Here is a 16,225-nt window from a genome sequence, read left to right as displayed (position 1 = left end):
GTGTTGTATGCACATACGCAGATGCAAATATTTGTGTGTAAACAAACCTTAGTACTCAAGGGAGCAATATTCCCTGACTTTAAATGACATTAAAACAGATGTAATATTATTCAGCTAGCTGCTATTTGCATGTCAACAGTAACTTTAACAAACCTCCTAAAGATTCTCTTCAAATCCCTGCTCTGCCATGACAGTAGTTTGCCTAAAAGAGAAAACCGACAGTGGAGGAAGGCAGTTTATGCTAATGATCGCTACTGTCCCTTGTGGCAGAGCTCAGAATGTGACTTGTAGTCGCGTTGTATTAGGAATTGTGTTCTGACACAATCCGGCAAGCAGCAATGCATGAAATTGAGCTTCTCTGGCTAGAAGCATTAACACTCACAAACTCTAAATTACCAAAACACACATAACTGCAGAAGTCTCATTTTTGAATCATAATGTATCCAGCTACATTATATACACTAGTTCTGTTCTAAAACCTAGTGAGCTGCTACCATTCAAAAGTTTGAGGGAATTAATACAATTAATAATTGTATTCAGCAAGAACAGATTAAATTTGACCATCAAGTAATTTACAATGTTACAAAAAAATTCTGTTTCAAATAAGAAATACATATAATCTGTTTCTTGAGCAGAAAACTAGCATATTAGATTTCTGAAGGATCATGTGACATCTGAAAATCCAGCATTGCATCACAGGAATTAATTACATTTTTAAATATAGAAAAAAGTTATTTTAAATTCATAAATTAAACAATATTACTGTTTTTACTGTATGCACCGATACCACTTTTTCCAGAATGAGTCTAATACCGCTACGTTTATTTTTGGAAATCACTGATCCTGTCACGGTCGGCTGAAGTGAATAGCTCACGACATAGGTAACTCAGAAACAGTCTTTAATTAGAAACTCGCAGAAATACAATAGGAAAACTAACACAACCAACTTAACACTGACGATGACCAACATTGAACTGAACCAAACAGGAAGTAATAATACTCCAGGGAAATTAGCTAATTAAATGGCAACAGGTGAATGCAATCAACGAACGAATCTAATCAAACAAACTGAGAAACCAGGTCAAGACAGACGAACTAAGAACAAAGGAAACTGATGAAAACAAACTGAAAGTCCATAATCATGACAGATACAGAGGACATGCTCAATGAATACAAATAAATAAATAAAAGATTAATGCATATGCCATTGCCATCTTTAATCAAAAATATCAACCTCTCCTCCACCTCAAAATGTCTGTTCTCTTCATGAAGTGTGTCTCGGAGGAGGGTGAGGCTATATCCTCCATAACTGACTGCAAACTGACTTCCTGCGACCCAATCAATTGCTGAAGGACAAAATCAAAAGTGAAATGATACAATGTGCCCAGTAGGAAGATACTATGATCTCTCTTCAAAGGAAGATCATGGAGACATTTTAATGGTCCAAAATTGTGATATTGCACACCCCTAACATAAATAAACAGATGTCATCAGTGTGAAGTCAAGTAAAGTCAAGTCATCTTCATTTATATAGCGCTTTTAGCCATACAGATTGTTTCAAAGCAGCTTTACAGTGATAATAGGAAATGATTGTAAAATAGATTGTTTTGGCTTGTGTTGTCCAGCTAAAGTTCGCTAACACGACACCGTTAATGCGAAAACCCTTAATGCGATCCGGCCGCTCATTTGCACAAAACAGTGCCTGGTGGCTCGAGACCGCAAACCATGAAATAGCTTCCAAGGTACAAGCCTTGAAAAATGTATAATACAGAATTTTCGATCGCTTCCGCATATCCACGTGATCTGGAATTATCGTGGCAACGTTTTATCTGTACAGAGGTAAAGGGCAGGGAGGGAGGCCTTCACAGGGGAGAGACTAGTTGACACTTCAGGACTGCGTTGTCATCGTGTCCAGGCGCAGGTCCTTCATCAGATCCGATACGATCAGATGTTCCAAAGTTTTGGTGCTAAATAGCAAAAGGATCTACCGCCAGCAGTCGATTTTGATATTCTAAGTATTATCAACTGGCCGGAATTTTGAGATCGCAATAGACGTGAGGGACTATAATGCGTTAAGAGCTCACTCAAGTACTGGGGAGCTAAACCATTTAGTGCTTTGTAAGTAATCAGCAATATTTAAAAATGTATATGATATTTAATAGGGAGCCAATGCAGAGTTGACAGAACCGGGCTAATATGGTGATACCTCCTGGTTCTGGTAAGAACACGAGCCGCTGCATTTTGGACTTGCTGTAGTTTATTTATTAAGCGTGCAGGGCAACCACCCAGTAGAGCATTACAATAATCTAGCCTTGATGTCATGAACGCATGAACGAATTGTTCTGCATTTTTAATTGGAGCATATGATGTAATTTAGATACATTTTTAAGATGAAAAAATGCGGTTTTATAGACACAAGACACATGAATTTCAAATGAAAGATTGTTCTCAAAGAACACCCCCAGGTTACTAACCGACAACGAGGACTTGACAGAGCAGCCATCAAATGTTAAACAGTAATCTAGGTTATTACTTGAGGAAGTTTTGTGTCCAATAATTAGAATCTCTGTTATTTCAGAATTGAGTAGTAGGAAATTGCTAGTCATCCAGTTTTTTATATCAGCTATGCATTCCGTTCATTTTGTAAATTGGTAAGTTTTGTCAGGGCGTGAAGAAATATAGAGCGGAGTATCATCAGCAAAACAGTGAAAACTAATGCCATGCTTCCAAATTATATCTCCTAAGGGTAGCATGTACAGATTGAACAGCAATAGTCCTAGTACTAAGCCTTGTGGTACGCCATACTGAAATTTTAATCGATAAGACATCTCTTAATTTACTGCTATTCATTTACTGCTTCATTAACGGTCAGATAAGTATGATTTAAACCATGCTAGTGCAATTCCACTAATGCCAACATCATTTTGAGTCTATTCAAAAGAATGTTGTGGTCGATGGAATAAAATGCAGCACTAAGATCCAGTAACAATAATAGAGAGATACAACCACTATCAGATGATAAGAGCAAATCATTTGTGACTCTAATGAGAGCTGTCTCAGTACTATGGTACGGTCTAAATCCTGATTGAAAATCCTCGTAGATATAATTTCTTGCTAAAAAGGAACCTAGTTGTGAAGATACTGCCTTTTCTAGTATCTTTGACAGAAAAGCTAGATTCGAGATCGGCCTGCAATTGAATAATTCTATATGATCAAGTTGCGGTTTTTAACAAGCGGTTTAATCATCCATCCATCCATCCATCTTCTTCCGCTTATCCGAGGCCGGGTCGCGGGGGCAGCAGTCTAAGCAGAGATGCCCAGACTTCCCTTTCCCTAGCCACTTCCTCTAGCTCTTCCGGGGGGACACCGAGGCGTTCCCAGGCCAGCCGAGAGACATAGTCTCTCCAGCGTGTCCTAGGTCTTCCCCGGGGTCTCCTCCCGGTGGGACGTGCCTGGAACACCTTCCCGGGAAGGCGTCCAGGAGGCATCCGGAACAAATGCCCGAGCCACCTCAGCTGACCCCTCTCGATGTGGAGGAGCAGCGGCTCTACTCTGAGCTCCTCCCGAGTGACCGAGCTCCTCACCCTATCTCTAAGGGATCGCCCAGCCACCCTGCGGAGAAAGCTCATTTCGGCCGCCTGTATCCGGGATCTTGTCCTTTCGGTCATGACCCAAAGCTCATGACCATAGGTGAGAGTAGGAACGTAGATTGACCAGTAAATCTCACCACGACAGACCGGTACATCGACCGCATTACTGCGGAAGCTGCACCGATCCGTCTGTCAATCTCCTGTTCCATCCTTCCCTCACTCGTGAACAAGACCCCAAGATACTTGAACTCCTCCACTTGAGGCAGGAACTCTCCACCAACCTGAAGTAGGCAAGCCACCTTTTTCCGACTGAGGACCATGGCCTCGGATTTGGAGGTGCTGATTCTCATCCCAGCCGCTTCACACTCGGCTGCAAACCGTCCCAGTGCATGCTGAAGGTCCTGGTCTGATGGGGCCAACACGACAACATCATCTGCAAAGAGCAGAGACGAAATCGTGTTGTACCCAAACCAGACACCCTCCGGCCCCTGGCTGCGCCTAGAAATTCTGTCCATAAAAATTATGAACAGAACCGGCGACAAAGGGCAGCCCTGCCGGAGTCCAACATGCACCGGGAAGAAGTCTGACTTACTGCCGGCAATGCGAACCAAGCTCCTGCTTCGATCGTACAGGGACCGGACAGCCCTTAGCAAAGGACCCCGGACCCCACCCTCCACAGGCCGCCACGAGGGACACAGTCGAATGCCTTCTCCAAATCCACAAAGCACATGTAGATTGGTTGGGCAAACTCCCATGAACCCTCCAGCACCCTGTAGAGGGTATAGAGCTGGTCCAGTGTTCCACGGCCCGGACAAAAACCGCACTGTTCCTCCTGAATCTGAGGTTCTACTATCGGCCGTATTCTCCTCTCCAGTACCCTGGCATAGACTTTCCCGGGGAGGCTGAGAAGTGTGATCCCCCTGTAGTTGGAACACACCCTCCGGTCCCCCTTCTTAAAAAGAGGGACCACCACCCCGGTCTGCCATCCCAGAGGCACTGTCCCCGACTGCCACGCGATGCTGCAGAGGCGTGTCAGCCAAGACAGCCCCAGAACATCCAGAGACTTGAGGTACTCAGGGTCTCATCATCTCATCCGTCCCTGTACTCAGGATCTCATCCACCCCCGGTGCCTTGCCACCGAGGAGTTTTTTGACTACCCCGGTGACTTCAGCTTGGGTGATGGACGAGTCCACCTCTGAGACCTCAGCCTCTGCTTCCTCCATGGAAGACGTGACGGCGGGATTGAGGAGATCCTCGAAGTATTCCTTCCACCGTCCGACAACATCCCCAGTTGAGGTCAACAGCTGCCCACCTCCACTGTAAACAGCATTGGTAGGGCACTGCTTCCCTCTCCTGAGTCGCTGGACGGTTTGCCAGAATCTCTTCGAGGCCAGCCGATAGTCCTTTTCCATGGCCTCACCTAACTCCTCCCAGGCCCAAGTTTTTGCCTCCACAACCACCCGGGCTGCAGTTCGCTTGGCCTGCCGGTACCCGTCAGCTGCCTCAGGAGTCCCACAATCCAACCAGGCCCGATAGGACTCCTTCTTCAGCTTAACGGCATCCTTTACTTCCGGTGTCCACCACCGGGTTCGAGGATTGCCGCCTCGACAGGCACCGGAGACCTTACGGCCACAGCTCCAAGCGGCCGCTTCGACAATGGAGGTGGAGAACATGGTCCACTCGGACTCAATATCTCCAGCCTCCCTCGGGATTCGGTCGAAGCTCCGCCGGAGGTGGGAGTTGAAGATCTCTCTGACAGGAGACTCGGCCAAACGTTCCCAGCAGACCCTTACAGTACGCTTGGGTCTGCCGAGTCTGTCCAGCTTCCTCTTCCGCCATCGGATCCAACTCACCACCAGGTGATGATCAGTTGACATCTCCGCCCCTCTCTTTACCCGAGTGTCCAAGACATACGGCCGCAGGTCAGATGAAACGACCACAAAGTCGATCATCGACCTACGGCCTAGGGTGTCCTGGTGCCACGTGTACTGATGGACACCCTTATGCTTGAACATGGTGTTCGTTATGGACAAACTGTAACTAGCACAGAAGTCCAATAACTGAACACCGCTCGGGTTCAGATCAGGGGGGCCGTTCATCCCAATCACGCCCCTCCAGGTAACACTGTCGTTGCCCACGTGGGCGTTGAAGTCCCCCAGTAGAACGACGGAGTCTCCAGTCGGAGCACTTTCCAGCACCCCTCCCAGAGACTCCAAGAAGGCCGGGTACTCTGCACTGCCGTTTGGCCCGTAGGCACACACGACAGTGAGAGACCTATCCCCAACCCGTAGGCGCAGGGAAACGACCCTCTCGTTCACCGGGGTAAACTCCAACACATGGCGGCTGAGTTGGGGGGCTATGAGCAAACCCACACCAGCCCGCCGCCTCTCACCATGGGCAACTCCAGAGTGGTGAAGAGTCCATCCTCTCTCAAGGAGTGTGGTTCCAGAGCCCAAGCCGTGCGTAGAGGTGATTCCAACTATCTCTAGTTGGAACCTCTCAACCTCACGCACAATCTCAGGCTTCTTCCCCGCCAGCGAGGTGACGTTCCACGTCCCTAGAGCTAGTTTCCGTGTCCAGGGATCGGGTTGTCGAGGCCCCCGCCTTCGACTGCCGCCCGATCCTCTAAGCACCGGCCCCTTACGGCCCCTCCTGCAGGTGGTGAGCCCACGGGAAGGCGGCCCCATGTCGCTCCTTCGGGTTGAGCCCAGGGTGGGGCCCCGGCTGCGCCATACCGGGCGACGTCACGTCCTCGATTTGTTTTTCTTCATAAGGTTTAATCATAGCCAGCTTAAATGTTTTTGGTACATATCCTAATGACAAAGATGAATTAATGATATTAAGAAGAGGATCTATGACCTCTGGAAGCATCTCTTTCAGTAGCTTAGTCGGTATAGGGTCTGTTGTCGATTTAGACGATTTAACGAGTTTAGAAAAATCTTCCTCTCCTATAGCAATGAATGAATGAATAAAAAATGTCCTCAGGGAGACTACAATGCACTGCCTGATGCAATACTGTAGTAGATAGTTGCATAGTTATAATTTTCACCCTAATATTATCAATCTTCTAAGTAAAGAAGTTAATAAAGTCATTACTGCTGTGCTGCTTGAAAACGTCTGGGCTTGAAGCTTTATTTTTCGTTAGTTTAGCCACTGTTTCCAAAAAATACCCAGGGTTTTGTTTATTTTCTTCTAATATGGTTGAAAAATAAGCAGATCTAGCAGATTTTAAGGCCTCTCTGTATGCAATTGTGCTCTCTTTCCATGAAATGTGAAATACCTCTAGTTTTGTTTTCTTCCAGTTGCGCTCCATTTTTCTGGCTGCTCTCTTAAGGGCCTGAGTGTGCTCGTTGTGCCACGGCGTTGGACTATTTTCTTTAATCTTCTTTAAGCGCAAAAGAGCAATTGTGTCAAAAGTACTGGAAAAGAGAGAGTTAAAAGTTTCTGTTGCAAAATCGAGTTATTCTATGCTATCTGGGATACTGAGATGATGAAACTGATCAGGAAGATTATTAATGAAGCAATCTTTAGTGGCAGAAGTGATAGGTCTAACATATTTATAACACAGAGTCGGCTTTGCAGCCTTGGCTAAATGAAGTTTACACGAGACTAGATAATGATCTGAGATGTCATCGCTCTACTGCAGAATTTCAACGGCATCAACATTTATTCCATGTGATAATATTAGATCTCTAGAGTATGATTACAACGAGTAGGCCCTGACACGTGTTGTCTAACTCCAATAGAGTTAAGAATGTTTTTAAAGCAATTAACATCTATAAGGAGACACATTTCAACCTCAATATTTCACTTTAGATTTCATTTCATTGGGGTGGCAGTGGCTCAGTGGTTCATGTAGGTTGTCTACATGAACCTTGCCTTGCATGGCTGACACTGCCGTCGGTGTATCAATGAGTGAATGAATGAGTGAATGTGAGGTAAAGTGCAATATGTAAAACACTTTGGTGGCCATGGGTCTGTTAAAGCTCTATATAAATGCAGTCCATTTACCATTAATTATATTCACTTACAGGAATGCAATGCACTGTGTTGAACGTGTAACTCAAATACAGTAGCTGGGGGGAAACAGGTCAACTCTGTATTCAATCACTAACTCTAAATATAAGCTAGAAATGATAGTAAAGCTCGACTTGGCAAACACTACTAAAAATCAATGCAACTAATCTAAGTCAAGGCACTAATCAGTAGGATCAAGTCAGATTCTGATGAGCGTCTCTGGTGTTCTTGGAGGATCGGAGGGGCAGATCAAGCTGCGTGGAGCAGCTTTTACTATTTAGACAGATAAAGCCGTGATAATTCATCCTAAACCCAGCCTGTCAGAGATACGCTTTCACATAGCAGCACAAGGGGTTTGATAAACAGAAATGGAGGTTATAAATTAAGACTGAACTTGACACTAACAGAGACATGAGAACTCTAGATTAATTAAACACACATATGGTTTGGTTTTAAAGAGAGAGTCAGCTGGACTTGAGTCCAATTGCACCAACATTATCAGTAAGAATGTTACTCCACACCCTATTCTGTAGCTCAAAGCAAAGTGCTAGTAATGCCAAGGTCATGGGTTTTGATTCCCAGGAAATGCATAGTAAAATGAAAACCATGAATGCAATGCTTTTGATAAAAGTCTCCCAAATGCAAAAATGTGAATGTAAAAAACACTACCAACCCATCTTACAACACATTATCCTTCCTTTAGATCTGTTCTGGCCATATCTACACTTTCATCTGGAAAATATATGTGTACCAATCTACCCCATTTCCTACAACTGCACATGTCCCTTGGTTGCTAACATGTCTAGCTTGTCCTGTTCTGAACAACCATTAGTTTGCAATCATCTCCTACATTGTATCAGATTACATACGCTCTTAAATGCATTGTGCAAAGTCTAAATCTTTGTCTGTAGAACAGCCAAAATTCGAGATAAATCTATGCATCTTTCCATTTCACAGGATTACTCAAATGTCAAGGTCTGAATCAGAGCATCAAACTTGTCACATGTTCTGTTTTCACTAATCTCCTTGAACAAAATCCACCATTGCTTCACTGTAAAGATTATTCGAGTATGTTTTGCAAGAAAATACTATTTCAGTCTTTCTACTTAAAAATGTAACGTTTAATTTAATTTGACCTGTCATTTCTTTGTAATTCTTTGTGATTTTTAAAAATAATTTCTGAGCAAAAAATTTTTCTAAGTAAATTCTACAACAGATGTTTTTAAGTGAACTTGACTTTAATTGTAAATCAGACTCATGTCTACATTTCTGATGCTACCGTCTCAAAATTATTACCTAAACCCATTAATGTCCACAAAACAGTTGTTAGTTGCAAACTCTACTTTAAAGTTCTTCAGTCTTTCTAAAACTGTGGCAATAAAGCAAACTAACATTCAGGCCAGATTCTGGTATAAAACACCCACTTTACACAAACCAATGAAAGTAAAATGGGTTGTAATGCCATTTCTGTTGACACTAATGTCTAGTTCTACTGAATCTGTAAATTTCAATAGAAACTATCAATATTTAATGAACTAGTCTTTGGCATCTGATTTCCTATCATCATGCAAGCAGATAAATGGTCAGCAAACTCGCCTCATGTTCTATCCTCTTCAGAAGATGAATACCTCATGAGATTCAACATGACATTCAATACAGGGAGAAAGAAAAATATATTTCTGCCTGTGGCTGGCTAGAAAATCAGGCCGATTTCAGAGCTTTAGGACACAATATAACACAATAACCATACACTGGTTTCTTTTGAATAATCATACAAATCTAATCTACAGAACGAGACACCAAAAAGAAAAGTTAAGATTTACTCGAGTTACATCAAACAGCACAAGTTTATTTCCCCTAATAAATCATTCCTAAGAAATTAGCTATGGTACATTAAACTTGCCTGTCTCAACAATGTTGATATATGAACTGAAATTAATTTACACTATATTTACATAAGGTTTCCATTTATATGGAAATTATTTTGGATATTTTAGACCTACCAACAATTTTGTAGAAGCATCCACTCCCCAGTAAATCTATTTGATCATCACAACCGTTCCTGGATGTTGCCGAACATCAGAAGAACTATAATCCTTGAAATTCATAAAATCATTATAAAATTCCACTGGCAAGGTAGGAAGGAAAAGCTAAAGGAAAACAAAAGCAATCCACCCCAACTCTTCTCATCTTTTAGGTGATGATGAAAGTGAAAAGCGGGAAAGTAATAAATATATTCAAGATCATCAAGTTGTGCAGTTCAAAGATTGCAAGTGATTTTTTTGGAAACTAAATGAGTGCCTGACATGACCACAGAGCAACAAAATATAAAACATACTAAATAGCAAATCTCAACTGCTTGATTGTTATATTGTGTCAAAATGTAAACTATATTATCAGCCAGCAATATCTTAAAATGTTTATATATATATATATATATATATATATTACATCCTACTTGCATGGTTACAGTATACTCACAAAAAGTAATATTATAGCAAATCTCAAGCTGCATGTTTTTTATATCATCACAAATTGTAAACAGTATTATCGCACAGCTCTGTATATAAAGTTGGATATTTATTACACCCAACTTTATCCGCATACTCACAGTACACTCACGTAAAACAATATATTCTACATAGCAAATCCATACTGCTTGATTGCTTGTATAATTGCAAAATATAAGCTATTTTATTGCCCAGCTATAACCTAAGATATTATAAACATCAATATCATGATTTTCTATAAAGCTGGTTTGAAGTAATGTGAAAAGCACTAAACAAATAAATTTGACTTGACATCATAATAACGTCTAGAAAACCGAACCAAAACATAATTTACCTTTGGGATGCCAGGGGTCTGTAAATTCATATTTGCCCAGTCCGACCGTTCTCAGCATCTGCAGGCCATTGTTGGTGTTCTCCTGCTGGCCATTCGTCAGAGGTCCGTTGGTGGGCAGCGTGGAGGAGGTCATGGCGGCGGATTGCACCATGGGGTTGGTCAGGTGACCGTTGCCCACCACCGTGTGCACGGGATGGGCGACCTGGCAGACGCTGGGCATTGGGGGCAGGCCACCGACAGCGAGGGATTGGCTATGGACGTTGAGGACCATGCTGGCCATCGGCTGTGAAGGCTGCTGTGGGAGCTGGTAGTGTGCGGGTAACTGAGGGTGAGGAGTGTGGAGCGCTGGGGTCACGCCGATAATGGGCGCTTGGATAGTCGCACACTGGCTGTAAGCTGGTGCCTGCTGCAGGGCGTACGTGTGCGCCAAGAGTCCAGCCTGGCTGACAGTGGCAGCAACTTGTGGCGGCCATAGAGGAGCTGCAGAGAACGAAACAACATCCATTTAAAGTAGGGGTATGCGATATGAGCATATTAGATTGTGAAACATTAAAATGTCACCATGATCACTATCAGTTGCAGTTCAATTGTTGTTTTTTTATTGTTACCGTTTTTGATTATCATCTCTATCGTGGTTACACTCACGTAACATAGCAGTTATACGTCCCCCTGTAGTCAATAATTTTATCCCTTAAAACTCATATTTGATCATCACCAAAATTACATATTTAATATGTATATACAGTACATAATGAACACATCTGTACATAAGTCTTCTGTTCCAGATGTATACAACTTTATTATTATTATTTTCTTTGTATTTTTGTTAGCATGTATGTATGTATGTATGTATGTATGTATGTATGTATGCATGTATGTATGTATGTATGTATGTATGTATGTACCAAGAGCTCCTGAAAAAAAAAAAAAAAAAATTCCTTGTGTGGAATTGCACAGTTGGTGAATAAAGCTCATTCTGACTCTGAAAAACTAACCTGCCAAAAAAAAAAAAAAAAGTGATAAGATCATGGATTGTGCCTGAAAAAAAAAATCATATGATATTTTTGCCATATCACTTACCCCTTTGAAGCCAGTTCGAGCAATCAATCCATCCATGCATGAAAAGACAATGAACAAGAGGTGTTATTGTAGAGCTGGTGCCTTTGCTTTCAGCTTTTTACCTGCGATATCTTTCTCCCTCATCTGTTTTGCAGGTGGCTCGTCCGTGTCCCAGGGCGTGGACTGGTTAATGGGTGTTTGTCCCCACAGGACGCTATTAGCCAGGACCTGGCCCTGAGTCTGCGTGTCTGCCAACGGGTGCCCAGAGACCTGTTTCAACGAGAAGAACGTCTCGGGTAAACAGACCAGCCTTTAATTACTATGTCTACGTTTCCAATTACAGCCCATTTGCCAGACACTGGTACATCATTTTGCTTTGTTAATATTCCATTCCATTCGCTCTTTTAATTACGCCGCTGTTCTAGATTAGAGCCATCAATAATGCAGGAAAATCCAAGGTCGGCCCCCAGCAATTTGACTGGGTGCAAGAAAGTGAGATCTATATAGAGAACATTTTACTAATTAATTCTTATCTGCCTCGCATTGACTGTAAATCAAAGGGAAGGTAAGAAGTTTTGTGGAATCGAGGGGGACTTTTAATCACTTCGCTGAAAATAGGTACTAAAGTTGAATGGAAATGGACACGCAGAACTGTCGCTTATATACTGTATATATATATACATATATATTACATTACATTTTGCACACTATTTGTATGTGCCAGGAACTAGACACTTTTTTTGTTGAGTCTTTAATTCATATTCATCTTTTGTGTCTTTAAAAGGATGGATCTTATTATGCCACTGTCAGAACTAACTCTTCCAAGTTGGAGAAAATAAAAATTGGCTGAAAAAAAAAAGTCCTAAATGTCTTCTTGATTTTATGCCACTTTTTATTTCATGTGCTTTTCAAAACTGTAAATAAAAAGAAGAAAACATAAAAAGATGCCTCTTAGCGTCGAGTGTGAGCGTTGAGTTTGTCAATGTGTTTTTCATTGCCAAGGCTGAAAAAATAATTCTTTAAAATGTAAAAGAATTATTTAGAGATTTCTTCAACAGAGCAAGACTGAATTATCCACATTCCTCAAGCCGTTGCTAAAATGTTTTAAATTTCATCCAAAGTTCAGTATCAAAATTAGCAAAAGTGTAAATCACTTTAAACGCTAAACAGGGCAGGCATAAGAACACATACTGTACAAGTCAGAAACAAACTTCACATGTCTGTGACAGTACAAAGATACAGTTTCTGTCTGTTACAGCTGCATTTTCACATGTCTGGTTTTAATTTGACCTTTTCTTTAACTAGCATTTATTCAATGCCATATTAAATTGAGGAAAACAAATAAACAAGCAAGGACTTTGAATTTTATGAATAAAGGCATTCCAGCTCTTTCTGTGGAATTCAGATGGTAGATGCTATGCAGGCTAGCCCTGAAAACAAATAATTTCAAAGCCTTTACAAAGAAGCAAATAAACCTCTAAAAACACACAAACAAGCTGTTTAAGAGCAGGTGCGCAGGACAAATGGCATGAGATGAAAGAACGAAGAAGAAAACGTCCTGCAGACCACTATTACACACTAATAAATACTTTATCAATGGTCACACACTGCAGTATTAATATATTAGTATTATTTGTCAGATAAATGCCATTAAAAAAATAATTGACGGAGCAGAAATCGAAAACATCCCCTATCGGCTGTTCTTTCTCAGAATAGAGATGCGTGATCGTATCGCTGACAGGAGAGCTAGCAGTAATGAAATTCCCCTGCATTCACTAAAACTTGTCAAAAGTTGCATCTGGAATATTCCATGTGAGAACACTGAATAAATATAGCATCATGGAGCTGAAGTATGTCAAGTCTATTTTCTCCTTACATTTGGACAACACTGCTGGGTCGGATGGTCGGATGGATGGACGGACGGATGGATGGACGGACGGATGGATGGATGGATGCGATGGACGGACGGATGGACGGACGGATGGACGGACGGATGGACGGATGGACGTTTAAATAGATAAATCCACCCATTTTTTTTATGTTTGCATTTTCTGCAATGACGCACAGAATGGGAGATGTGTCCCGTATGCACCTAATGTGGTTTGTGATATTGAAAAGCTTATTTAATGAGCACTATGATGAAGACAGCGGAAAATACAAGCACATAATTTACTTCCTAATAACACTGGCAGAATCATCTCCCAAAATACACCCATGCAGCAGTCGGCTTCATGGTGTCACGTCAAACCAGAGTTTATTTTTGTGACCAGCTGACCGTACGTAATCCCTTACGTTAACCCCAAAATGACATATTTGACCCACTTCACCAATGGCGGACAGCCAGTGGCTATAATAGAGTCCTCATAGCAGTGTGTGAAATGGTATCAGTCTAGAGCTGTTGTCAAAACGTTACCTGTGGAAAAAATAAAACTAGCATTACCAATTATAATTTCCCAAGTGTGCCACGTCAAAAACCTGCGGTGTAACACACACCTCTTTGCAATTTAAATGCGGACAACATAGCACTCATGTAATGATTATGTACGAATAAGTCCGGAAACAGCTTTTCGTTCTGTCCCCAGGCAAGAGCGACACTTTATAACTTCCCAAGAAGTAGGTGGTTCATTTACTGAAAGTGACCCGCAGAAGTTTTCAAACCACACCAGGAGAGCAAGTGGAATTATAATAGAACTGGCTGTGGAGTTCACATGTGCTCATTTGCAGCCATCCTGCATGCGCTTAAAAAGAGCTTTCCCTGCGCCTGCAGGGGAAGCCAAATGGCAAATATTACATTTCTCGGTTCATTTTAGCTGACTTACTAAAATACTTCCATGTCTGTATTGGTTTGTGCACGAAAAGTATCCGCAAGGAAACACTGCATGCCACATCTCATTTTCAAGGTCAGAATTTGCGAATACACTACCAGAATAAAAAAAAAGAGAAAGAAAAAGCTGATAATTTCAGCTGTTTGCAGAAATTGACTATGAAACACACAATATTCGTGTAAAGCAGCTGTACATAAACTGTAACAGCTTGCTCACTGAATGCCCACAAACTAAAACACAGACGTACATTTTCAATGAAACCTGTTCAAAAGTTTGGGCTCATTAAACTTTTTTGGGGGGAAAATAAATGAACACTTTTATTCAGCAAGGATGCATTAAATTGATCGGTAAATATATTTATAATGGTACAAAATGTTTATATTTCAAATAAATTTTTTTTTACTTTCTGTTCATCAAATAATCCTTGAAAAAATTAATCAGGGTTTCCACACACAAAAATAAGCAGCACAACTCTTTTCAACATTGATAATAATAATAATAAATGTTTCTTGAGTAGCAAATCGACATAGAATGATTTTTTTTTAAAGGACCGTGTGACACTGAAGACTGGATTAATTATGCTGAAAATTTAATTCAGCTTTAATCACTGGAATAAATTACATTTTACAATGTATTCAAATAGAAAACATTTTTTTTAAATTGTTATAATATTTCAAAATATTACAGTTTTTACCATATTTTTTTGATCAAATAAATGTCTTGAGCAGAAGAGACTTCAAAAACATAAAAAAGCTTATCAACACTAAAAATTTGAACAGTAGTATAGTCTAATAAAACAAAACAAAAAAACAGGGCAGTGCTTGATTTTTATCCTTGGAAAACTGACTGGATTGTGAAAAGTGGATGTTGCATTGCAGAACGCAGCCAGCAAATTGTTTTACTTTATAAACGGTGTCATGTGAAAACGTTACGAAGTCGTATCATCAGAGCGAGGTCTCTTTAAATGGCAAGTGTTCGTAACTGTACGAGGGCCTGTCAAACAATGACAGCATGCTTCTGCTCACCCTCCATCCGGTGGTGTGCGCACAGGATCACTTCCCGCAGTCAAATAAGCCGTCTCCATTTGAGCGGATGGCTGTCCTCCACGATCCTAATCCGCCAGGCGTTGGGCAGCATCGCTCTCCGCCTCTCACAAAGCCAAATACAGCATCCACACTGTCATGCTCTTATTTGCTATTCCTATCTCAGCTGTCAACACAGAAGGCTCTTCCTCACCCAGCAGAAGTGTTCGCTCCCACGGCGCCAGGAACCGATGATCCATCATTTGTCAGGACCGTCGCTTTGTGAAGTAGGTTTGCTATTCCTTACGGCTTGCGGCATCTTTAAAAACATCCTCGGAGACGGGAATCTTTGGTGGCCTCCCGCTGATGGGAACAGAGGCCATTTCTTTAAAAGAAGGAACATCTTTCTCTTGTTGATGGTTCAAAGGAGGAACTTTTGGCCTTTAGTTTGTGCCTTTGGCCTCCAAGAAGCAGCCTTGAAAAAGCTTCAGGCTGGAGCGGCTTTACTTTGAGATGAATTCTGTGTGCGTGCGGCTGCAGATGATTTTCAACAGCAAGGAGATATGGCTTTTAAAAGGGTCAATGCTCTTCAGACCTGTGAGGGACACCGCTATATCTATGAATGACAGGGAGAAATACACAGGTCACAAAGTCAACATCCCTGTTCTCTGATGTCTGGCTTTATCCAGAAAAGAGCAGGGCTGTGTGCGATTCAGAACTGAACTGAAAATGCCTTCAAATCAATACTAGAATTGTTGAATTGAAGCAGCTAAATGAGGGCAACATTGGTTAATATACATACACAACAAAACAGTCATCAGTGTGTTGATTATTTTGTATATGTACATAGAATGTATATATACATTTT

The 16,225-nt window shown here is 41.6% G+C and overlaps 1 protein-coding gene across 3 annotated transcripts in view; it reads right to left on the bottom strand.

Moving 5' to 3' along the window:
- LOC307008764 (kelch-like protein 29) overlaps positions 1 to 16,225 on the bottom strand; it is a 163,419-nt gene that overhangs the window by 94,824 nt on the left and 52,370 nt on the right. For 2 of the 3 annotated variants that reach the window (XM_079631895.1, XM_079631896.1), the window contains 2 exons: positions 11,633 to 11,780; positions 10,452 to 10,931 (listed from right to left, as the gene is read on the bottom strand). In XM_079631895.1, the coding sequence (XP_079488021.1) occupies positions 10,452 to 10,931; positions 11,633 to 11,780 (628 nt within the window). Of the gene's footprint in view, positions 1 to 10,451; positions 10,932 to 11,632; positions 11,781 to 15,360; positions 15,536 to 16,225 lie in introns of those variants that run through there. The other variant, XM_079631897.1, reaches the window with a different exon arrangement.

Source organism: Phoxinus phoxinus, assembly GCF_949152265.1.
Source record: "Phoxinus phoxinus genome assembly, chromosome: 13".
Taxonomy (NCBI): domain Eukaryota; kingdom Metazoa; phylum Chordata; class Actinopteri; order Cypriniformes; family Leuciscidae; genus Phoxinus; species Phoxinus phoxinus.
This window is presented reverse-complemented; position numbering and strand designations above follow the sequence as displayed.